The 27,344-nt window shown below is 33.1% G+C and overlaps 1 protein-coding gene across 1 annotated transcript; it reads left to right on the forward strand.

The window, feature by feature from the left end:
* Window positions 1-15,075: 15,075 nt before the first annotated feature.
* On the forward strand, window positions 15,076-22,822 carry LOC144543967 (serine/threonine-protein phosphatase PP1). The gene is made up of 5 exons (XM_078292412.1): window positions 15,076-15,640; window positions 17,756-18,018; window positions 18,752-19,048; window positions 21,020-21,238; window positions 22,584-22,822. Exons 1-4 carry the CDS (start codon window positions 15,463-15,465, stop codon window positions 21,191-21,193), a joined length of 912 nt encoding a protein of 303 aa, XP_078148538.1. The 5' UTR covers window positions 15,076-15,462; the 3' UTR covers window positions 21,194-21,238; window positions 22,584-22,822.
* The last annotated feature ends 4,522 nt before the right edge of the window (window positions 22,823-27,344 follow it).

The following is a 27,344-nucleotide window of genomic DNA, read 5'->3' on the forward strand; positions in this document are numbered from 1 at the left end:
AATAGAGAAGAGAGAAGAGGGATTATGTTTAGCTCAAGGTTTGCTCAGAGAAGGCAGAGTTGAGGCTGGACGGGAGAAAAGGCGCGAGATCGAAAAGGATGCTAGAGTTTCATTATGGCGCGGGCGCGCATATTTTTTTTTTTTTTATCAAAACTTTCAGTGACCGGGGAAGGCGCCGGTCGCAGATACTATTGCTGAAAGTGATGGTCGCCGCTGAATTTTTTTTTTCTTTTGTTTTTTGGAAAAATCTACTGTCTGCGACCGGCGTCAGCTGTACCGGTTGCAGAAAAATAGTTCTACTGTAGTTATAATTAATTATATTATAATTAACAAAAAAAAGGTGGAGGATGTGTAAGGAGAAGCGCAGAAAAACCAGAAAAAGTTTACAGTTCATGATCTGATGTTATATAAAGCAGTTGATTCCAGTGATTCAGTGAAGATAGTATTAGATTTCTACGGTAAGTCTCATTCCAGTTCACATTGGCGGCAGTTGTTCCGATCTTATGAAAACTTTACACTCTATTTTATGAAAGAGCAAAGCTAGAGCGTGATGTGCTCATCAAAAGGATTTGATAAGTATAACTCTAAAAATATATCGGATCAGCTTCAAACGACGAATCAAAACTGTTAAAATTCATGTATTTCATGAGTAATGCATGTACATGCAAAATTTTGAAATTTTGAATTTATTTGCTACAAAGTCAAGCAGTCAAATAAATTATTTCTTTGACCGCTTGACCTTGTAGCAAATGAATTCGAAACTTTCAAAATTTTGCATGTACATGCATCACTCATGAAGTACATGGATTTCATTTTGGATTTTTCGTTTGAAGCCGATCTGATATATTTTTGGAGTTGTGCTCACGAAATTTTTTTGTGATGTGCTCACCAAAAGGGGCACAACGCTAGCTTTGCTGCTAGAGTGTGATGTGCTTACCAAAATGATTTGGTAAGCACAACTCCAAAAATATATCCGATAATATCTACGCAAGTAAGATATACTTAAAAATATGACAGTAAGGTTAGAAGGGTCAAAATATAGCATTGAAACAAAAGCTTCTAAAGAAGGTGGAGGATGTGCAAGGAGAAGCACAAAAAAACCAAAAAAAAGTTTACAGTTATCATGATCTCAATATATAAAGCAGTTTATTCCAGTGATTCAGTGAAGATAGTACTAAATTTCTACCGTTAAGTCTCATTCCAGTTCACATTGGCGGCAGTTGTTCCTATCTTATGAAAACTTTACACTCTATTTTATAAAATTATTACAATGTTCACAATTGTCCAAAATACATATGATGTATGTTTTTCCTCTACAAAATTTATCTGGTTAATTGGTTTTGTTGTGCCTCTTCTGACTCTATCGCAGACAGTTTATCTAAGATCAAATTTATTTACCAGCAATCAAATTGATATGCCATATAGATAATTGGATATTAAGACTTTTAAAGTATTTCATGTCATCAAGACTTTTGAAGTATTCATGTCATCAAGCATTTTTAATCGTTATAAATAGCTATTAATTATTGTCAAATATATTTTAATTTATTAACCATTCATTTCCTTAAAACAATTTGCATGTCAATTTGTATTTGTTGTTTCAAGTCAATCAAATAAATTTTGAAATTCATCAAACCTCGCTTAAAAACACCCTAGTTCTGCTACCAGTCTATATAATCATTTTCTTTCTTTTTTTTTAAAAATAAAAAGGCTGTCAACAGCCCATATATTGTTTGGGCTATATATGACTCCTAATGTATTATGTATACTATTACAGACACTCGTGGAAACCGAAAAAAGAAAAAAATTACATGAAGATAACAAAAAAAAGCAAAGCCCCAATCTAAAGAAACCCCCTGGTACCCATTTTTGTCTCAGCAACACACACCCATCATCACAAGCTAGCTACTAAATCCAGCTAACTGATCCATTAGTTGGGTAGTAGCTAGGTTTTCTATTAGTTAGGTAGTAGCTAGTTTTAGTTTTGACACAAATCCATCATTGGCTTGTACCCAGAGGCAGAGGCACTCTATCTAAATTGGGATCAATTGACTTTCATTTATTTTCAAAATTTTATATTTATTAGTAAATTTCTATATAATTTAATAGAAAATATTATGAAATTGTCAAATTGGTCCCCATTCGCAACATAAAAAGTTTATATACTTAACCCTTATTTACATTTGATCCTCATAGTTTGAATATCTGACTCTGCCCCTGCGTGTACCCAAATCTCAAAATCCTAAAAGCAAAAAGTAATACTTCTCATAATATAACCATCCCATCCCATAACACTGTGTTTTATTTTTTATTTTTTATTTTTTATTTTTGACATAACAGCACTGTGTTTTAAAGATTAACACGCATCACCATTTATTACACATCAATTTTAGCAAAAACACACAAGCCAAGTACATGTACTACAAATGCGAGGAAATCTGTTGTTATTTTTTTCTCATCCAACCGTTGATTTGTTCATGCCTTTTGTCATCCAACTGTTAATATTCATCGAGATTCTTGCATGGAAAAAAATCGAGCAGTTGGATGAGAAAAAACAGGAACCTACTTTTTCAAAAAAAAAAATAACAGCCAATTCATACTCGCGGCAAATGGCTTCCTATAAAATTTTGTCATGCTAAACTTATCATTGTCATGGTCATGGAGTTCCTGGTGGAACCCATCTCCTCCTTCACTTCTTGACCCTCCAAAGCTCTACTAGGAGATACTTAATTTGGATGGAAATCATGTTCATATCCACTGGTTTCCACCTAGGCAGTTGGTGGATAGCAAATAGGGGTGTCAATGGGTACGATACAGGTATGGTGGAAGCATTTTCATACTCATATCCACTAAGAATGATCTTACACATATCCTATCCTTACTCATTAAGAATTGATTTTATCCTATTCTATCCTTACCCGTTAAAACTACCGAGAACGAAATGGTAGTAAATGAATAACGAATAATACTAGTATAATAATTAATTTTATTATATTTTACAAATATAACATCAAAATTCATTTATTTCGCACATATGCAATGACATACTAATAAAAAAATAATAATAAATGTTCAATCAATTTCAACTAAATTGTATTTTTTTTTTATAAATCAAGAGAATTTAAAAACAAGAATATATCTTTCGACAAATTCAATTATTTAATTAAAAAACAAAAAATGCAAATAAAAGTAATATGTTTAATAATGGTGTTTCATCGGCACTACATGTTCATTAAAGCATACATCATTCTTAATTTTCCTAATGGTTCAGCAAAGGACACTGAACATACATAAAATGCATGTTTTATATTTCTATTTGGTTAAACCTTTTTAAAAGGATTTTCCAATTTTAAATAATTGACTTATCCGTTAATTATTTTAATTTACTCAATCTCGGTCCAAAACCACGGTTCTGTCAGCAATCAGCCAATCACTACCAGACCGAACTTAAAATAATTTAATTTCAGATTTCTTATTTAATATCTACGGCCCAACACAAGAGAAAAAGCCCACGACCGGAAGCAGCCTGCAGCTTCGGCTTCTTATTTTTGGAATCAGATCTCCTGTCCCCTGAGGTGCAGGAAATTTCTGCCCCCAAAGTCACTGCGGGGTGGACCCGATTACTGTTAAAGGATTTAGGATTAAAATGGTTTTGGGTTTAGGATTATATAAGATCCACTTTGCAGTGACTCTGGAGCAGAAATTTCTCCAGGGGGCAGACGATTCGATTCCCTTATTTTTGTTCCCTTTGTACGACTTTCTTTGAATTTAGCTCTCATTGGTGGCGCTGTTTCATTTCGACTCTATTATTCATGCCGCTAAAGGTTTACCCTCTTATTCTGCGTTAATATTATGCTTCATAAAAATAATTTAATTTGCTCATCTCTTCTTATTTAATTTTTACTTCTTGCTTATTTTTGGCGAATTTCATGTATCCCCTCAAAAATTCAATATCATATATTTCCCTCTCCAAAATTACTAATTACATATTTATCTTTTAAAATAGTATCAACTCACATATTTATCCAGTACAACTCTATAATATATCAAATATCTTTAAAAAAATAATAATAATAATATTTGAAACCCTAAAATTTAAGTATAAATCATTATACCCTAAAATTTAAGTATAAATTCTCGAAGAAGTTGATAACAAAAAGATTAGAATTAGGACACTGCTTCTAAAAGACTCCCTCTTCCAACGGCTCTAGCTTAAGAAATCGAACAGAGAGATTTAATACATGATAGAAAATCAGACCAAGAAAGAGACAAAGAGCATGGAAAGGAAGAGAGAGAACAGATAGAGGTTCAGACTGGGGTCAGAAATGGAGGAGCCCATTGCTGGAAAGAGATCGAAGACTTCAGGGGCTGAGCCACGTAGAAACAGGGCGGGGCAACTGTCCCCCTTGAATTTTGAATTTCAATGGAAAAATACTGTTCGGTATTACTTTGCTCCTCCCTGGAAATTGTTTTGCCCCTCTTTGAAATTAAAAAGTCTGTCAAACTAGTTCAAAGGCACTGAGAAACTTGTTGAGATGTGAAGAGGATATTTAGGCCCTGTTCGGCCTCCAATTGGGAATGGACATGGGCACAGAAATTGAACTGAAAAGTACTGTTTCTGTGTGAAAAAAAAATTAGTTCAACTGAATTTTTTTCTTCTCACGAAAACAGTAACTCGGCCAAACAGAACCTTAGTGTTTATCGAAGAGGAGGTGAATAAGAAGAAGAATCTAACCAGTGGGACAGAAGACGTATGGTTAATGAGTTGAAATTAATAGTAACATGGGCTGTATTTTGTTTAGTTTTGGGCTGCTTGAATTTGGGCTGAAATAAAACTAGTTGGGACCGGATCAGAATGTATAGGTCAGATGAAAAGAAATTGGTGTTGAAGCAATGTCCGTGACCATAAGTGCCAGACTGATAGGGAAATAAAATAAATGAAGAGATTTGAAAGAATTGAATTGGCACAGTTGGTCAATTAAGCAAAAATTATATCCATTAAAATTAATCTTGCAAAATAGTTACTTTCCGATCATTGTGTAAAGCAAATTGGTTTACCAATTCAAAAAGTTGGATTTGTTTTTTTTCATCTATTATCTTAGTAACTTTTACATTTATGTACATATTATGCATTTGTAATGAACTTAAAGGCTTTTGCGGGTTCGGATCAACTTTGTTATTTTTTAATATATAAAATAATAGTATTTTGTTGTTTATTATTATGTAAGAGTATACTATTTTTATTATTTTTATTACATTATTGTTTTTATCTAGTATTCAATTGGTTAATGAATTTGAGCCCGATAAATTTATTTGAATTTGATTTTTGCTCCTCCCCGACAAAAATTTTGCATCTGCCCTGAAAGACTTCTTTGAAGATGGAGGACTCCCATGAATTCGTATCCTCTGAGATATCTCAAACTTTGCGTGACTTTTTGAAAAATCCCAACCGTTTAAATACTCTATGCACGAATCTCAAAGCACACATAATACTGACCCCTACATCACCCCCGAATAGGCACCGGACACGTCGGTCACGCAAAAGTTGAGATATCTCAGAGGATACGCACCCGGACTCCCACTCGGACAAACAAGTGCCATCCGAATTTCTTTGTACCAGCAATTGGTGACCCTTTGTGGAATACAAGAGACCAAGGTACGTATGATTTTGAGAAGTGGGATTGAATGGTCTTTCAATGGCCTAATTGACCGAGCCGATGCAGATTCTACCTTTGAGACAACGACCTAGATGCTTCATTTGAGACAAGAAGAGATTTGAAGAACTCATCCACGGGAAAGCAAAGGCAAATAGAGGAGCAAGAGAAGAATTGTTACTGGACCAGCATAACAGTACCAAAAACTGTACCCAAAATTTGCTTGGCCACTCTAGAATTTGTCTCCCAGATGCATCTACTTGTTATAAAATAAAGATGAACAAGCATAAAGAAGAATAAACAAGATAGAGAGAAAAATAATGATAATATCTTTATTCATATATTTCTCATATGTGTACAATACAAGATTACAAAGCTTCTATTTATAGGCTACAAATTGTAAATGAAAGTCATACAAATAATAAATGGAGAAATGAATTTCAATAATAGTGGGCATCAATATGCATGAAGTAGTGGGGAAATAAATTGAGGATTAATATGGGAGTTACAAAATGAATGACATCCACACATTTAATATATATTCATAACACTACTTAGATTTTCATTTATTTTTTTAATCAGTTTGTTGTTACATTTTCGATTGTAAACGCTTTTCATTTATTTTTTTTCATTTGTTTGATCGATTATGTCTCAATATGTAGTTGTATTTTCATTTGTGAAATTTATTTGCTCAGTCCCTTCTTGGTAAACGAATTTGTTATTGATTTCATTCAGAATTAGCTAGGTTATGTTAATTTGTTATTAAATTAGATGCATGCCAAAAACAAATTTGGTTTTTTATTTCATAAAAACTACTATGCTGTACCTTTTTCGGTTGTTGTCCCTTGTATAATTGCATAATCCACCATATTGTATCTGTTAATTACTTAATTGTACGATTTAATATTTGAACAAGAATCTATGTCAGTCTATTTAGGAAACACTTATAAGTTAGTGTCACATTATGTATGATTTGTTGTGATTTTTTTTTTAAAAGAAGGATGAATGATTTTAAAGTTTATTGGGCTATTTTTATAGGGGCCTTGTACAACATATATGTCGCATATATAGTTGAATATTTTTATTAGAACTGACTAATTTGACAGAAAATCAACAAGTGAGGTTAATTTGCAGCAAGTCAGGTATGGTATCAATTGAGTATTTGACAGAAATCATTCAAGTTTTTTTTTTTTTTTTTTTGAGTAATTGGCAGAGGCTGCCAAAAAAATTCTTGAAATATAAAGGTGATATGTACAAATACACCCTACCAGGAGGGCATTCACGTTTTTGTTAATTTGCAGATGATTTGAACTGATTAATTGTTATGCTATATTTCAGAAAATCATTCACAGATGATTTGAACTGATTAATTTGCAAATAGAAAATTTGATTCAATATACTATAAAGGACTAAATTTAATAAGTGGTAGGCTCGATTCTGAAAATGGCAGGAGCATGCCATAAGATCTGGATGGAATTTTTTGTTTATATAAATATTAAATAATAAATGAAAACAGAACGAGTACCTTTATTTTTCGATGTGATAGATGAATCCGAAAAAAATTCGGATCCAAACTTTGGAACCGATTTTTTTTTCAGATCCAAAGTGTTTTATTTATTTTCTCAAATGGTGGTTGAGTATTTTTAAATAGAAAAGGTACTGGGATTTTTTTAAATAGTAGATGATTTTTTTGAAGGGTAGTACTACACTGAGGTCACAAATTAAATTTTTGAGAGCTGAGCTTCTTAAATTCCTGTTTTACCCTTACTCTCTCTTTCCGACTTAATTATAAAACGGAGAAGGCGGAGCTACTAAAACAAGCGGACCCTTCTCAATAGGGAAATATGCTTTACGGTGATTCATCATGTCTCATATGCGCATGTATCTCTTATCTTGTTCAGATCTCATATTGAACATATAGTGAGTGACAAATTTATATATATGCCGATCAACAACTTAATACATGAACTTCGTGAGACATTTGTAAGGATCAGATATAATTTTTTATCTATGAAAAGAGTAAAACTCAGGTGTAAATGCCCGATTTTTTTATTTTTATCCAAAATATAAATTGAATTTTAAAAATTAACCGAACCGGTTGTCAAATTTTAAATCTACCCAAACCGGTTAACCGTTAACCGGACCAAATTTCCGGTTAACGGTTAGCCGGACCCTTTAAAAGAGTCCGGTTAACCGTTAACCGGAAATTTGGTTTGGGTCCGGTTAGTGGTTAACCGGATTCGTTGGTTCGCTTAACCGTTAACCGAACCCGATTTTTTTTTTTTTCTATTGAAAATATACATGAAAATTCGTATTTAGATTTATCAAATTTACACAAAAAAAATTTGTAAATCAAATATGAAATTTAAAATTATAGAAAAATACACATACACATACACCTACACATACACATACACATACACATATACATATACATATACATAAATAATATACGGTTACCAATTTTTTTTTTTTTTTACCTTTTTTTAAAACAGAAAATTTTAAATTTTTTTATTTTTCTATTGAAAATATACATGAAAATTCGTATTTAGATTTATCAAATTTACACCAAAAAATTTTGTAAATCAAATATGAAATTTAAAATTATAGAAAAATACACATACACATACACATATACATATACATATACATAAATAATATACGGTTACCAATTTTTTGTATATGTATATGTATAAATTATAGAAAAATACACATACACATACACATATACATATACATATACATAAATAATATACGGTTACCAATTTTTTGTATATGTATATGTATATGTATATGTGTATGTGTATGTGTATGTGTATGTGTATGTGTATGTGTATGTGTATGTGTATGTGTATGTGTATTTTTCTATAATTTTAAATTTCATATTTGATTTACAAATTTTTTTGGTGTAAATTTGATAAATCTAAATACGAATTTTCATGTATATTTTCAATAGAAAAAAAATATTTAAAATTTTTTGTTTTAAAAAAAAAAAAATCGGGTTCGGTTAACAGTTAAGCGAACCAACGAATCCGGTTAACCACTAACCGGACCCAAACCAAATTTCCGATTAACGGTTAACCGGACTCTTTTAAAGGGTCCGGTTAACCGTTAACCGGAAATTTGGTCCGGTTAACGGTTAACCGGTTTGGGTAGATTTAAAATTTGACAACCGGTTCGGTAAATTTTTAAAAAAATCACTGTTTTTGGATGGTCCAGAATTTTCAGATCAAGTGATTTTCTAAATATCTAAAAAAATAGTAAAAAAATTAAAAAAAAATCTAAAATTTGGTCTCCAAACACATATTAATATGGAGAACAAGATGAACGGTTCGGATTGACCGTTAGAATTTGAAAACTCGAATATAGAGCTGTAGCACGGTAACAACCCGTGATATGCATAGTACCATAGACTCACTCAATTCCCTAAGAGAAATAGTAGCTCTGCCGGCTTTAATATGAAATTTTTAATATGAGAATGAGAAATTTTTAATATGTGAATAGGAATTTCAATTTGTCAAAATCAAAGTTATTTAATCCAGGCAAAATTTTGGAATATAGGTATTCGGCAAATATATGAAAAACTTGTTATTAAGTTTTGTTTAATTGAAATTTCTTGTACTTTTAAATTCCATTTTGTTTAATTATTTTTAGTTCAGTGTTTTATTAATTATTATTGTATTACTGTAGTGCTATTTGAAGTTAATTTTAGTTCTGTGTTTCAATTCTTTTATTAATGTATTTTAAACTATTAGCTTAATCACAATTTAAGAAATTGTGAAAATTATCAAATTAATAAATTTAATAAGCTTAATCATTGTTTTTTTTATTATTTGGCTCTTTTATTTTATTTTTTTGTCTAAGGATCTGATTGGACTCTCAATTTAGACATAAATGCCCAGATGATATTAGCTGATACAAAATTGATTTAAATTGAGGCTTTGTTTACATAATTGTGCTCGGCTAGGACTTAAAATTTTGATTAAATTTGTTTCTTTGAGAGTGGTCCAATTTGAATGGTAAATTTAATAAAATTAATAATGCAACTTGACAGAGAAAAAAAACCGTACTTCTGACCTAATTTTTTTTTTCCATAGGTATTCACCATTGAAAGAAAAAAAAAAGTAACCTTTTAAAAATTGAATTAGAAAATATAACTATGTACCGAATACTCAAATATCCACAAATTAATTTGACCTTTGAAAATCCATGAAAACCTATCTGGTAGCTGCTACCAGACTTTTCAAAAAAAAAAAATCCATGAAAACCTCATCTACCGAACATGTCCTTGTCGTGTACTGTTTTTTCTTACAAACTTGAAAGCTAAGGGAAAAATCAAAATGGTATCAATCTGGTAGACTGGAAAATTTGTTCCGCCTGATTTTTCAATCAAAGTGGAAAATCTTGTATATTGGTAAATGCGGTGTCAGGTGTGCAAAGTTTATATGGTTGATTTTCGTTCTTCTTGGGTCTCTCTCATAGAATCTGACCTTGAGACCTATAATTTAATACTTGGCATTGACTTCACCAAAATTAATGATTGGATGGTGGCCTCTCAATACAATTGGTATTGGTCGGTACCAACTCGTTTAAATCTGTTACGTCCGAAAGATAGTGAAACAAGTTTGATTGAAATAGTTTTACTCCGCTGAAAATTCATTGATTATAAGTGCATTTTTAAGATTATAAATGTCATATTTACTCAAATAAAATTATTTTTTCATTCATTATGTGTACTTTAAATCGTTAATTTGAGAAAAAAAATCAATTATTTTCATTTTAGTTCCGTTTCAAAAATTTATTAAAAAATATATTTATGAAATAAAATTATTTGAACTCCAATAAGTGTTGTGCTCCGATCCCAAACTGAGATATTAAAGAAGATAGAAAAAAAAGGGGAAAAAAAAGAAGAAGAGAGAAATCCAAAAAAGTAACTATCTAGCGAAAAAATATATCAAATTTCAGATAATCAAAGACACAAATAATACCACACTCTCTCAAATCTTCCTCCCTTTCTTTTATATCATTCAAATTATTTTTCTTACATAGTTATCTCTCTGTATAGAGAATATTTATTTCCATTATAGAGGCGCACATCTCACCTCTCTTATCTAAGAAACGAATCATAATCAATCTAAACTTGGAAGTAAATTACACACCAACCATATACGATGAATAAAAGAAATAAAGAAGATGTAGTCCAGTCGTATATTAACCAAACAATATGTTGATTTCTTTCTTCATTTCCTTATGGGTCTGATGTGGCGTATTAGTTTGTAACTTCAACACCCTCCTTCAAGCTCATACGTAGATATCTGCTATATCTAATTTAGAAAGAACTTCATTGAATGCCTTGCTTAATACTGCCTTTGTGAGTATATGTGCCAACTGTTCGTGTGATCTTACGAATGGTGTTGAAATGATCTTAGAGTCCAATTTCTCCTTGATGAAATGCCTATCAACCTCAATATGTTTTGTCTTGTCATGATGTACTACATTATGAGATATATCTATCGCAGCTTTATTATCACAAAAAAGTTTCATTTTGGTACTTGATTTGAAACCCGGTTCTATTAGCAGTTTTCTTAACCACAATAGTACACAAATGTCTGCCATTCCTCCGAACTCAGCCTCGGTACTAGAGAGTGCTACAACATTGTGTTTTTTTACTCTTCCAAGTTATCAAGTTTTATCCTACAAAGGTAAAATATCATGCAGTGGATCTTCAATCGACTGCACATCCGGCCCGTCCGCGTCACTGTAACCTATTATCTCCATGTGTTGGTTTTTCCGAAAATATGTACCTCTTCTAGGCGCACCCTTTAGGTACCTCAGAATTCTCATTACTACCTCCATGTCCTCTTCGTTTGGAGAATGCATAAACCGACTAACAACACTCACTGCATAAGCTATGTCAAATCTAGTATGAGATAAATAAATTAACATACCCACCAACTTCTATTACCTTTCTCTCTTCTCAGTTGTTTCATTTGGGTCTATATCCAATTTTTAAGTTTTGGACCATAGGTGTGTCAGCTGGTTTACAATCTAACATCCTAACTTTAGCTAGAAAGTCAAATGTATACTTTCTTTGAAAGAGAAAAATACCATCCTTATTACGGGACTCTTTGATTCCAAGAAAATATTTCAAACCACACAAATTCTTCATTTCAAATTCTCTTGACTACCTTGCTTCTAGTTCTTTAATTTCCACATGACCATCTTATGTAATAATCATATCGTCAACATAAATTATTAAAACAACTATTTTACATCGACATTTCTTGAAGAACATCGTATGGGCTGATTCACTTTGGGTGTACCCAAAACCTTTCATTGCCTGACATAATTGACCGAACCATCCTCTTGGTGATTGCTTCAACCTATATAACTCCTTCTCCAACTTACATGCTTTCATAGTCATCTCTGGGTACCAATATCCTAATGGGATGTCCATGTAAATTTCCTCCATCAAATCACCATGTAAGAATGCATTTTAACGTCGAATTGATTTAGTAGCCAATCTAAGTTCGCTGCAAGAGATAGAAGAACTCAAACATAATTTAATTTTGTGACAAGTGAAAAAGTTTCCTCCATCAAATCACCATGTAATAATTTAACGTCGAATTGATTTTGCAACTAATATTGCTTTGTATCTCTCAATTTTCCCCTCTGTATTATATTTTATAGTATACACCCATTTGCACCCGACTGTTTTCTTCCCTTCTGATAATGTTACCAATTTTCACGTTCCATTCTTCTCTAATGCATTCATTTCTGATTTCATTGCTCTTACCCAGTTCTTGTATTTTAAGGCTTCTTCCAATTTTTCTAGTACAGTTAGTGAAGATATTTGGTTCACAAAACTTTTCAGAGGTTTGATAATTTTTCAGTGGTTGTATAATTAGTAATTGGATATCTTATTTCCTCACTTATTCCATCCTCCAGAACTTACCATTTTTGGTGGTTTTCCTCAGTTATTTCTAGACGGTAATCTACAGAGAGTGTTAGTAGCTGTAAGGCGCAAAAAGCTTGCTCTAAAGTGGGAGTTGCAAGTGGGTTAAATACTCCAAGGTTCAGCGTCATCTTTTGAGATATAGAGAGAGACACCAAACTTGAAATATCTTTCATTTTTCTTTCGCTACACTGAAAAACCCTAGCACTTGTCAACCGTCACAATGGTGGCCATAACGATTTGCTCTGGAAATTTGAGGTGCCAACTTGATTTAAATCGTTGCACAACGGTTAGGATTGAATTAAATCGTTGCCCAACATATTAACTTGATTGCTTGTATATGAGTTAAATCATTATAATGCCTCATAAACCGTTACAATGGTTAGCCTTAAATTGACACATTCTAAGCATACTTTACCAATTTTATAGATATCTATACCTAATATTGAGATGATGCTTCTATGTCTTCTGCTAGGTTCTTCATGACTTATCCTTTATAAGTATAGCAATTGATCATCAATTCTTGTTGTATGTTTTGCAATTTATATTCGTCTTGAACCTGCACAATATCTCAAGATAAGAAACTGTAAAATTCAACAAATACATGTTTTGCAAATCTAGTCAAACAGACAAGTAGATTATGACACAATCCAACAATATCAATATTTAGATTAAAAAATGAGGTAGAATTAGGGATGTAAACAGATATAGTTAATCTGCTTCATATTCATTTTGTATCCGGAGATTATTCGAATCCAGATTAAACAAATACAAATAATTGCGGATACAAATACATATATATTTTTTGCATATGGTGAATAATGGCAGATACGGATAATTTTATGAAGGTGTAAATGGAGCAGATATCCGGATGTATCCGGATCTGAAATTGCTCCCAACCGGCTCCGACTTTACTGCTCCGGATAGAAGTTGTTATATAATTATTCCATATTCATTTCAGTCTTGATTGTGAGATAAATGATAATATAATATGATTTCCAATTTTTTTTTTTCGCTAGTGATCCAATTTCCAATAACGCTATTTTATTTCATTTTTACCTTCATTTCTTCACTTTATTCTTCTTCATTGAAGATTTTAGCTCGTGACTGTAGTCTGCTTTTAGCTTCTGTTAAATTGTTTTTATCTCTTGTTTTAAGACAACAACAAGTCACTCTTTTGTCTTTTATATTATTTTTTATTAGTTAATTAGAAGTTTTTATTTATCATACTTTTATTTGTATCTTAAAGTGTATAACTCAATTATCCGACAATTATTTGTTTGGTATCTGTATTCGAATCCGTATTCGTAGATTATTTGCTCTATATCCGTTTAAAGTAGATTCGACTTTAAATTTTGATGTCTGTTTATTATCTGTATCTGTATTCGTATATGTATTTGTATCTGCTCATTGAAAGACGGATGTAGATGTGATATTAGCATTATCCGCTCTGATTCTCTGAATTCGCTGCGTTTTCACTCCTAGCTAGGTAGAATTATTGGTAAACGGATTGGGTGGTGTCTAAATAGAACGTCATCTGCTCCGACTTGTTTATAAATAAGTCAAATTTTTTTAATCCGTACAGACTAATCAAATGCATACCGGTCCGTCGGGTCAAATCATGACATCTTGCAATCCAACAAATTAACGACCTTTTTCTTTCTTAAATCATCATAAGATAGGGTTTCCTATATTTTAAATCAACACAGGAAATAATTCAAGCTCCAGTTGTAGCCAGTAAGTATTCCCCATCTTTTTTTTTTGTCCCTTCTCTCTCTAGTGATCGCGTCACCCTGGCGCGTATCCTCTGAGATATCTCAAACTTTGCGTGACTTTATGGAAAATTTGAACCGTTAAATAAGTTCTACACGAATCTCAAAGCAAAAATAATACAGGCCCACGCGCTATCACCGAATAGGCACCGGACACGTCGGTCACGCAAAAGTTGAGATATATAAAAGGATACGCACTCGCGCATCAAGGTCTGCCCTAATCTGCCAGTTTTGTCCGATTGAAGATAAAAAGTATCAAAATCAATCTGACCCGACCGATGTTAAATAGACGGCTATTACTTGGGTGCATCGGTGAATTCTGTACATATGGAAAGGAGCCGAACCGCTCATCCGGTCACCTGGTGCTGAATTCGTATCCTCTGAGATATCTCAAACTTTGCGTGACTTAATGGAAAATTTCAACCGTTTAAATACGTTCTGCACGAATCGCAAAGCACACATAAAACTGACCCATACATGGCTACATCACCCCCGAATAGGCACCGGACACGTCGGTCACGCAAAAGTTGAGATATCTCAGAGGATACGCACTCGGCACTCCCTGTTGCTTAGCAGAAAGAAATATTAATTTCAGAAACTAAAAAGGGTTCCTCTCCCCAAATCTGGACAAGATACATTTAAAAATACAAAGTTTCATTCACTAATCCAAAGTTTACGTACTTCGACAAGTATCTATTTAACTAAAACTTCCTTTAACATGCAGACATGTCCAATTTCGTAAACTAATGTTAAATTCTACGGTGAGAAAACTTCTTGCGATAAAAAGGAGTCATAAAAGGTCTGCCTTTCCTTTCGTCGCACTCCCGTTTTGGGTTTGTGGAAGAAAGGAGAAGAGACGAATCTCTCCTTCCCTTTCTCTCTACCTCTTAAATCAATCGAGAATAGAGAAACAGGAGAAAAAATAGAAAAAAAAGGATCTAAAACCCTTTGATCGGGTTTTACTGATTTAGAAGTTCTAATCACATCTTCGGAGAAGAGTTTGCGGCGGAGAAAGGTATATTTTGAGAAAGTTCTGATCTTTCGGCTGGCAAAAATTTCAAAGAGAAAGGAGGGCGGAGAGATGGATCCAGGGATGTTAGATGATATAATAAGGAGACTCTTAGAAGTCAGAAATGGGAGGCCTGGAAAGCAAGCCCAGCTGTCAGAGTCTGAGATCAAGCAGCTTTGCGCTGTGTCTAAGGAGATCTTCTTGCAACAACCCAATTTGCTCGAGCTGGAGGCACCAATCAAGATCTGCGGTAATTCAACGGAACCTTTCCTCTAATTTCTCTTTAATTTGGGATTCGATCTCGATTTGCCCTAGTTTTGGATTTTACAGGTGGTATGTTGTTTAGAGTTTGTTTCAAGGGCAAGGCCTCCTTCCCCTCTCTTCTTTTGATTCAGAGGTTTTCTTGTTTGCTAATACATTTTAGACTTCAGTAATGGGAATTGAAAAAAAAGAAGGGCTTATTTACAGAGTTGTATATAGAAGTATTACATCATCATTTTGGTGATTCTATATGTTTACTAGAGGTAGGTCTTTGTAGCAGTTCACTATTCATAACCTTGGATACAATTCTGTTACTTTTGTATAGGCAGCTTTGTTGGTGCATTTTGAGTGTATTTTGATCCAATCATCGTGACTAAAATTTGGTCCTCTTAATTTCAATTATTCTAAATTCAAATGTTTGACTTGAGTACATTGGTTTAAGTTTGCATCACCTGTAGTATAGCCTTTCATGGTGTGCATGTTTATGTTTCCTTGGTCATACAGTTCATGTACTATGCTAAGTATTAAGGTGATCTGCTCAGTTTCTTAGTTGAAAGTGATTTTGTATGATTCCACACCTGTAGTTCTTTCATAATTGTTTTTTTCATTAGTATTAGGCTAGCTGAGCATGTGAGCATTTAACTCACCATCATCATTTGTGAATTAATGTACAATTGATTTTGGGCTGAGATTGTGCTCAAAACCTCAAATATACAATAATTATCTAGGCCCAAAAGATTTGGTGCCATATCTTAGTTTTCATGCTAAAAGGAGATGCTCATAGCTTTCTGCAATCAATTAATTGAACTTGATCTTTTGTTGCTGTATGAGATGCACACATTTATTCCTTCCATTGCTCAACTGCCAAAAAAAATGTGCTTGCAATGATCAGTCTTCAATTGAAATTTCCTGCATATTACTATAAAACTCGCCTTTTTGACGCATCAAAGAAATTTCCCTTTTCTCAACAATAGTAAAAATACAATATTCTTAAAATTTCTTATTTGCTCAAGAATCCTCGTGTAAACCTCCAGAATGCAATTATTATCTGAAGGAGCTTACTAAAGTGGTTAGTGTGCAAGTAAGACAAATGATCTTCAATAGCCCCTGGTTTTCAGTCCTGTAGACAAATTTTTTTTTCCAAAGATAAAACCAGGGCCATCTTTTAGAAGTTGTCAACTCAGATTTGAGTTGTAAGCCAGTTGACTTTGTATCAAATCTGATGCAGCCTACTGCTATTTTCCCAGAAAAACACTATAAATGACCATAAAAAAACAAAAATGGTTGTAAGCCAGTATTCAACCATAATTGAATCTCCCTTCTTAAAAGTACTTTGACAGGACCTGACCATAGTTCCCTATTTAATGCTGGTTCTGAATACATTTTTTTTTATTGGAGTTGGTTTTTCCCAGAAAAATACTATAAATGACCATATAAAAACAAAAATGGTTGTAAGCCAGTATTCAACCATAATTGAATCTCCCTTCTTAAAAGTACTTTGACAGTACCTGACTGTTCCCTATTAATGCTGGTTCTGAATACATTTTGTTTGATTAGAGTTTGTTTATCCCTCCTTTTGAAAAGCCACTGAGAAGTGATCCTAATTTGAAAAAGAAAGTCATTATTAATCAGTTTTGAAAGGTCCTTTCCATTGGACAAGAATTGCCTGGTAGACTAATGTTTTTTGCTATTGAAATGTGTTTATTTTGACTCTCCACTTGATTACCATTTCCATTGGACAATTACTTCTTCCAGTTCTCAGTAATGTCTATTTGCTTTTCCGGTTCAGAGAAATTAGACTAGAGGTCAAAAGGGAAAAATAGAAGAAATATTGATTTAGGACAGTCATTTTGTTAGGCCCAATATGTGGTCATATGACATAATAAAAGGAAGCTGAAAGCTTGTCATTTTTTAACTGTATAACACCCAATTTTAAGCTGAAAGCAGTCTCGGCAAGTGCATACCATGATTGACTTCGGTAAACACTGAGAAATGCTTGGTATCATTCTTGTGATAAGTCACTAGACAATTACTAGAAACTCAATGAATGTCCTGCTTGTTGCACTGTATTTTCCATGCACCTAACTGTATTTATCTCAAACAGGTGATATCCACGGGCAGTACTCGGATCTGCTGCGGCTGTTTGAATATGGGGGGTTTCCACCAGATGCAAATTACCTGTTCCTTGGTGACTATGTTGACAGGGGGAAACAGTCGCTAGAGACAGTGTGTCTGCTGTTGGCGTACAAGATCAAGTACCCTGAAAACTTCTTCCTCCTGCGTGGCAACCATGAGTGTGCCTCCATCAACCGCATCTATGGTTTCTATGATGAGTGCAAGCGCCGCTTCAATGTCAAGCTCTGGAAGGTCTTGTATTTCCCAACCCCAAATCACCATCAGTCATCTTTTCAGAACTCTAATATTTCATAAGTAATTGGGGTCTTAGATAAAATAAGACAAAATTAGTCGGAAAAGAGGAAGAGAAAAATAGTTTTGTTGACCCTGATGTGAGAAAATTATGCGACACCCCCACCCCCACACACACATACACTGCCAGTAGTGCTTATGTAAGTCAGAAATTGATTCTTGCTGATAACAGACAATGCATTTGCAAAATTAATTTTTCCGTCATCAGGTAAAATATGTCCGGATTTTATGTTTTACCTTAAGTGACAAAGGCGATCATCATCATTGTAGTATATGAAAATTGAATTATTTCGTGTGCTGCTGAAGCTTAAACTTTTAGAATAGTGGAACTTTTTTAGACTTTGAAACTGCAGCCTTTACTGATTCTATGCAAGAAAATATTATTAATTGCAAGAAAATATGATTAATACTACAATATGTATATATATATTTTTTTATAATGTGAAGAAATCTATTGTGAGATATTCATTGAGTAATTCAGTTCCTTAACAACCCCTTGTGGTTTGGATGATTGAATATGCCCAATGTGATACTGAGTTTGTTTAGTACTTTTATGTTAAAGGAGTAGAACTTGGGCATCCTACTTTGATGGTATGCTACATCAATGCAAGCAGTTTGCCCTGAAATCTTATGTCAGCACATCAACTAATTTCTACTGCATGCTTTTTAATAGGTATTCACCGATTGCTTTAACTGCCTCCCAGTTGCGGCACTTATTGATGACAAGGTGTTGTGCATGCATGGTGGGTTATCACCTGACCTGACAAACTTGGACCAGATAAGGAATCTATCGAGGCCAACAGACGTTCCTGACCAGGGTTTGCTGTGTGATCTTCTGTGGTCAGATCCAAGCAGTGAGGTTCAGGGTTGGGGGATGAATGATCGAGGTGTATCATTTACATTTGGGCCTGATAAGGTCACTGAGTTTCTCCAGAAGCATGACTTGGATTTGATATGCCGTGCTCATCAGGTAAGATCTAGAAGACTTATTTACCCCTCTATATACTTTTTGCAGATAATTACTCCCTGAATTTTCTTATGTCAGACAAAAAACATGATCAAATTACTCGCTCAATTTTTATCAACTTAAGAAAATTGGTCCTCGTGAACACTCTTATCTTCTGGACCAGCAAAGTTGTTGTGTGATTTCTCTCTTTTGATTTTAACTTTTTGGAATGGGTTTTTTAGATGTGAGGAGAAAACACATTGTTCAACTTCAGTAAATTTTTTAACCTGGTTTGTTTTTCCTCCAGGATATCTTAAAAAGTGGGTGGTTATGATGGCAAATATTAGACATGCCAAGTATTATTGCAGATGTCTTGAAATGTTGTATACTTAGCAATTTTATGAAGGGCTGTACAAAAAAATGTTGCAACCTATTTAATATATTCAACTCATCCAATCCAATTTGTTTTTTACCGTGTTGGGATGTTATCGGGTTGGGTACGGGTTAACTTTGACTACTCCATTAGTTTGTTGTGTTGTAAATTTGACCATAAAAAATCCATCTTAAGCCAACCCATCTGTTTTCAATATTATACCATATTTCTCAGAACTATTTGTATCTTTTATTATAAAAACTGAATTACCCATACATGAAATTAATTAATGACAAAATATTGCTCATCTTGGCATAGACTTTGATTGAAATTCAAGTTTTGGAAGAGAATTGAGATATTAGAGTAGAAGTTGAACTGCAAATTTTAGTCATTGCTATCAAATTATTTTTTTATTTGCTTTATTTTAGTCGTTGTATCAAATTATTTTTTTATTTGCTTTATGAATGTTATATGTTGTGATTTAGTCTCTACTATTAAGTTGTATTAGGATTGCTATCTTTGCTAATTAAATAAAATAACCAGTATGATTTTATCCATTTACTAATACTCTTTAACTATCTTTATGCTACTTATTTGTTAAATATACAATTAAAATTCAGAGAGTTCAATCAATATTACAACCCATTTAACCCATACGACCTGCAAAACCCGCATGTAGATTATTAGATGGGTTAGGTGGGTGGACTTAAAAAATTTCCAACCCAGAATAATAGGGTTTGGTTCAAATTAACAATTTATTGAGCAAAATCTCAAGTATCTTACATGTCTGCAAAGTCACAGTGTTGTGGATAAGAATGTAGATCCCATTAAATTTTTTATTTATTTTACTAAAATGAGAAACAAATATTGTTCGTAGCTTTAATCCTCATTTTTCTAGATATCCTTATAGCCTCCTTGCTATTTCTCCATGCATAAAGGGAATTTTTTATATCTGTTGAATAATTGGGAGATGTTTCCTTTATTTGGTATCCATTACATTTCTAAAGTTGTATGGTCATTGGCCAGCGGTGGAGCCATGTATTGGCAGAGAGGGGTAAACCCTGTGACTGGCATGAAACTACATGACCAATTATTGTCTGAAACTAGCCCTCCTAGGATAGTTACCTTTTTAAGAAAGTTATATGGATTATTTCCTTGTGGTTTTAGGAGTGAGCAAGACCCACTGATCTCCTGTACGGGGATTGACCGTATCAAACTTAGTGATGCAGAAATAATTGCTGTCAACGCAATATTTCAGTTGTTTTTGGCTGGTTTATGTTATTATATTTTATATTTTGGCTGGTTGATTTCATTTTGCGAGTAATTATGATCAAGTACATGGCTAGTATTGCGTCTAATCTGTTCAAGTTGGTATCAGTATTACATATGGGTAATATGCAATCCTTCAATTAATTTATGTCTGAATGTAAAACCTCAATTATTCAGCACAAATGTCTACAAAAAGCCCCTAAAGAAAGAAATTTCATTGAGACTAATCCAATACCCAACACATACAAGTCTGATTCATACAAGCGAGATCCAACACTGTCATCACTAGTTCAGCGAGATCTTGGTAAAATATCAAATAATATATATATTTTTTTTATTTTGATGGGCATTAGGTGGTTGAGGATGGTTATGAGTTCTTTGCTAATAGACAGCTTGTCACAATATTTTCGGCCCCAAATTACTGCGGTGAGTTCGACAATGCCGGTGCCATGATGAGTGTAGACGAAACGCTCATGTGCTCTTTTCAAATACTCAAGCCCGCAGCCAAGAAATCCAAGTTCTTCTAGTATCTTTCTTAGTTAGACATCCTGTGGGTTGACATCCCTTTCGAGGTAAATTATTTCTGGGCAGTGTGGGGTTGTAGGTCCTTGTTTTTTTTTGTTGAGAAAATTGCACCAATGGTATTTAATACACCATTTGTTTCCTTCTTTGGCTCCTGAAGTTGAAAGTTTCTCATTCTTGTCCTTGGAAGGCTTTTTTTTTTTTTTTTTTTTTTTTGTGGATTGGAATTAGACTGTTTTATATGATTTTGGTCCTAGAATGTCCTACATCAAAAAAAAATGGATGATCATAATCAAGAAAAAGAGTAGGCTCTGTGTTTTGGTGCTACAAGTTTCCATAAGACCACAACTTCACTTGTGCATTAATATTTCAAAATTTGAAGCCCAAAAACAATTACTTCATTTCAGTTTTTTCAAGAAACGAGCTACAAATTTGATAAATGTTGGACATGGAATTTGTTTCTGATGTGACATCCTGAAAGAGAACTGTAGCGACCAAAATAATACTGATTAGAATCTTCAAACACCACAATGGAACATTGACATCATTTGTGAATTTAAGGACAAAAATGAGAATCGTTAAACTTCAGGGAACATTTCTGTTGCTTTATTCAAATTACATCCCTCTCAGAGCTGCATCTGTCTTTGCAAAAGGTTGATAATTTCTTTTTTGAAATGTCGACAATGCATTTATTTTGTGGGTGATTAGTTTGGTCTTTTTCCAATTGTGCTTCCTGGTTTTAGTAATAACTGAGAAGTATGCCATGCTGGTTTGAGACCTTATTGGTATGAACCTATCAATATAAAATTTTGTACAAAAAAGTGGAGGGAGGTTCCGGTCCTTATTTTATACTAAGAAACAGATAGGTTGAGAGAAATTTAATTGGTCCATGTTTTATATCATGTTTCAAATGTAGCACACAGTTATATATGATTGTGCATATTTATCATTTATAGCCATTCATCTGCCTTGTTCTCATTTGTAAAAAAGAATTAGATTTTATTTTTCCCCCTAAGCTGTTAGTAACTATTGAACCAAAATAATCTGAGAAAAATCTAGTTTTTACGAAGCAATCAGGAGTGAAGCCATGTTTTCCCAGGATGGGGCACTTGCCATCCCTGGTCCGTAATATTTGTCAATATATGCTTGTAAAAGTATTTTTTTTTAATTAGCCTTGAATTTGTCCTACCCTAGACTATATCCTGGCTTTGGCCTGGTTGCAATTCATAGATTGACAATTTAGTTTTTATGGGGAAAGATTGAGCATTTTTTATTTTTTGGAGTTGATGTTCCTTGGTTTTGACAAATGGATTTTATGTGCATACACAATATTTGGTGGAGTTTGGTAATAATGGAAATATAAGTTCTCTTACTGAAAATGCATTGTATTCGCAGAGAGACAAAAGCTATCTGGTATTTACTCCCAAGCCAGTGCTTGGCAATATTTGGAAGAATTTGGAAGGCAGACTACATGTAACAAGCTCTCATAACATGTAGTTACACCATATTTATTTTCCGAAAAAAGAAAATTCCTGCTGTTATGAAACAATGTACATTAAGTTGTTGGGTTTTATGGTTGTAACCTATTTTCGGTAGTAACTGAATTATTTTCAAATGATTGCGATTTTGTTCTTTCTTATGGTGCATCCTTGGAGAATAGATTTAAAAACTTTGCAGTACTGTGCAACTCTATTTGTTACCACCCTCAGGTAGGATAATTGTTTATGTTTTCATTTCTATTTTTTTTTATATATAAGTAGATTGTTGTTTAATGCAGCCATGGACATCTTCTTTTGTAGTTAAGTCTTAGAAACTGATATTAGATCTGAAATTTATATAATTTCGTGTGCTTGATATAAATAAGATGCTGCATCTACTACTATCAAGTCAAATTATTTGATGCATTTAGAGAAGTTCTGATTTTGGCTGTGGCCTTGACCCAATCTGTATCATGGCATCCTAACGACCTGCGAGTGAATATAAATTAGGTTAGGTACTGGTTAAGATTTTGCTATGAAACTAGTTTGTGCAGCTACAGTTAATTCTTAGAATACGTTGGTTTTGAACTCAGTATTGTCTGTCTGCAACTTCCATCCGATGATCACCCTTTGGTCAGATAGTTCTTGATTCTTGCCTATGTTTATGCTGAAATTTTTATTTGTAGCATTTAAAAATTCAAAATACTACCAAGTAGCATCCAAACGTAGAAATCTCGCATTGCAGTATAAATGCCGACTTCATCCGTGTTTTTCTCATTTTTTTTATATCATTCAAGCTGATGATATTACGGTATTTTGCATTATTAGTATTTGCTGAAATTGAATAATGATGTAATTTATTTTGTTGTTGTTATGAGTCGTTCATGATATTAAAAGTAGCATCGCAGAAGCAGTAAATAACCAACACTCGTGTTTGTAGAACCCACATCTCAAATAGAAGTGTTTGCGTCAATTAAACTAGCAGGTAGCTAGGTAGGAAAGCCCAAAATACTTGCCACGTACACCTTGTAGCACCGCGTCATTGGTGAATGAATGCTGGCGTAATGGCGTTAATATCAGTTTTTCACATGGAAAGAGTAAATAGTTCACCGACAATTTATGATGGTATCCGTGGGAGAGGCGGGGAGCAGGACTCATTTGCGCATGAAATGATATAGAAACCAGTAAGAGGACCCAGAACCAAGGGATGGTATTGGTATTGCTTTTGATGTTTTCCTCAGTAGCAAGAATAGAGAGGAAAAGAAAATCTCAGGCACCGAATATTGCGGAAGTGACATTGATTTAGAGACCACTAGATCCAAATCCTATGCCGTGAAAACAGCCTCCTAGAAGAAAAATATGGTGGACCTGTCTCTTTAGATTTCTCTAGAGCCCCAAAAACAAGGAATTATCTTGTTTTACTTGGGGGATGGTAGGAAATTATCGTGCTACAAAATTGGTTACTTCGCAAGTCAAGTCAACAGACGAGCAAATTATTCGCATACGTTTCAATTTGAAATCATATATGAAGCACTCAGAAGGCATACTCAGCTTGATCGTACCTCAATTTAGTTTAGAAAAAAAAATGAAAACAAACAGAAAGAAGAATCTCACTTATGAAAGGTCCAAATTGTTATTTACTGATGTTGGGTGCTTTTTATTTATAGAAAGAGTAAGGCTACGATGCTATGGGTTGCATACAGGACTTCTATGCAACGGTTTAATATTCGAGTTTTTAAAATCCTAAATTCTAAAAAATATAAAATTTGATTTGCAAGTACATATTCATATGGAGATCATATTGAACGGTTCGGATCAACCGTTAAGATTTTGAAACTTGAATATTGAACCGTTGCATAGAGGCCTTCTATGCAACCCATAGCACCGTAGCCTTACTCTAATAAAATTATAAAAATATGTTAGTCGCAAGCGCAACTCACAAATGTAGGAAATATAGAGTAGAGTTCTGCAAAATATAAGATTGTATTTTTGCGAAAGAGTACAATTACTTTTGTTGGTTAGATGTTATAATTGTCGGAAGGATCCAGGATCGTGCAAATTGCCACGTGTTAAGGTGGCACGACCAACCTACTCGCCAATCACTGGTCAGTGGAAGTAATTGTAAAGAGGAAAGCAATATGAACCACCGATAGGGCTACATTTAAAGTTCTTTTTTTTCCAGACTTTTTCCAGTTATCCATGTTATTTGGTTTTACTTGTGCGGATTTAGAACGAGACAAATAACATCAAACAAGTGAAACAATTATAGACAGAATTTTGTGTACATGAGAAGCCAAACAATAAGATGGATATCTTTATTACTTATTTTTTTTCTTATCCTTTATCGTTGGGAGTCTTTGAGGCGTTCGTCAGTAACCAACGCTTGTGTTAACATACACATATTTGATATTTTTAATTTTGTATTACTGAACTGAACGTAAACTTAAATAAGTTAACCGCATTATTAGAATTATCGGAATATTATATAGCCATTAACCAGGCAGCATTGTATATGACTAGTTCAATCGCATGGCATGGTTCTCAATTAAATTAAAAGTTTCTGAAACATTATTTGGAAAAAAATTATTTAGGTTGTTTGTGGTTTTTTAATCTGAAAAAAAAAAGCTGCCAGAGAACAAAGCAAAAGCACTTCTCAGCTGGATGATGAAATCAAGCAAGAGCACAAAAACTGGTTCCTTGATTCAAAGCACTGATCTTCACTTGATTCACTGTTTTTGTATAATGTTTTTGAGCAAAGTTAGCGTGTGTTGTGCTCACTAAGAGGTTTGATGAGCATAATTCTAAAGTTTATTAGATTCGCTTCAAACACGAATCTAAACCGTTGAAACTGATATACTTCACAAATGATGTGTGTACATGCGAAATAGATTTTTTCAAACTCATTTAGTACAAAGTCAAGCGGTCAAAAGATGATGAAAAATCTAAACTGTTGAAACTAATCTACTTCACAAGTGATGTGTGTACATGCAAAATTTTGAATTTTTCTAATTAAACACACAAATGAAACTACAAAGTATATACCATAAGATAAACATGTCAGAAATTTATACAATCATTGATCTCATTATTTTAAAATGTATATTGCATGAAATGTTGCATATATTAATCTAGTTGTCCCTTATAAGTATTAGGTGATTAATCGGCAGAATGTATTCAATTTACTTAGTAAATTCATTTTTTACCTGCACAAATTGTTATATTTTTTCCCAAGCAATGATAGATGTATCCTTTGTACGCATTACAAATGAGTTTATATTATTTTTCCAAAAAAAGTAAAATTGTTTATATATATATTTTAGTAGTACCAAATACTTTGAATGCCCTACATTTTTTTTATTCGGTAAAGAGTTTAAATGGAACTTTCTTATGAAAAAATGAATATTTACATACTAAATATAAATAATACTAAATTTAATTATGAACAACTTACATATTAAATGTAGAATATTTTTTACGCAGAAAAGAAATGTAGAATATTGAATACAAAAATAATTTATCAAAAATTTATGAAGCCAACGAAATTATGCTAATATCAATTTTCGAGTAAAGCTAATATACACTTAAGTGTACCAAGTGTACTGTACACTTAACCTTAGGGCCATCAGATTTCTTTAAAAGTCGTGCTACTACGACTTTTAAACAATCTACACGACTTTTAAAGAAATCTGACGGTCATAAAGTTAAGTGTACGGTACACTTAAGTGTATATTAGCTTTACTCTCAATTTTCTATCAATAATATTCGGAGGCGGACCAGTAAGATTCAGAGATAGAAGGTTGTTTACTTCTAAATTGTAAAATATAATTTTAATTAGCCCATATATTTTTGAACTATTGTTTATTTCCGATCAACAAATTTGCCTACTACTGAATCAAATTCATTATAGCCTAACTCATTTTCTTACTCTAACTTAATTTCTGAGTCCGCCTTTGATGACATTGCATCACGTGTTGTTAGTACCTCAACAACCAAGCTATACAAAATCAATTTCCTTGTTCGAATTTACTTTTTCTTTTTCTTTTTTCTTTTTTTTTTGAAAAAGACCTAATTAAACAGCACCTGCCTGGTACTTTCATGCATAGTATTTACAATTTAGTCAACATTGTGAGAAGGAAGTTTTGACCAACAATTGATATGGTGGTCTGTTATTAATTCTTATAATTACTTTTACATACATAATTGTCATCACTAGGAACCACTGGAAATTTAGAATCACCAATGGAGACCGTCGTCTGGCAAATGCTACATTAATTCCTGTCTTTATTTTAGTCGCATATGTCAACTGAACTGGTAAAAGGCATAAGAAATTAATATTACTTTTGTAAGCTAGTGCAGGATGAAATCATTATCCCCGCATTCAGTCCTCTATATATGATTCCAGTATTCAAACTAACAATACCGACCTATGTAAGATCATGTATATTATATAATAAGTGGGATAATTAATAATTAATTAACATACTTAATAATTAACCCTCGGAGAGAAAAGTTAGGAGGGGGCGTCTAGTAGAAGTATCATGTGTAAAATGGAATGCACATTGTGAGGCCGAGAAAGTTTGTCGGCCACTTGAAATAAAACTATGAAAAATTTCCAGCTTTTTTTTTAACACTCTTGTTTAATATAGAGACAGTTTTACTTCCATATATAACCTTATTT

The sequence above is a fragment of the Carex rostrata genome, chromosome 25, assembly GCF_964058835.1.
Source record: "Carex rostrata chromosome 25, lpCarRost1.2, whole genome shotgun sequence".
Lineage (NCBI taxonomy): Eukaryota > Viridiplantae > Streptophyta > Magnoliopsida > Poales > Cyperaceae > Carex > Carex rostrata.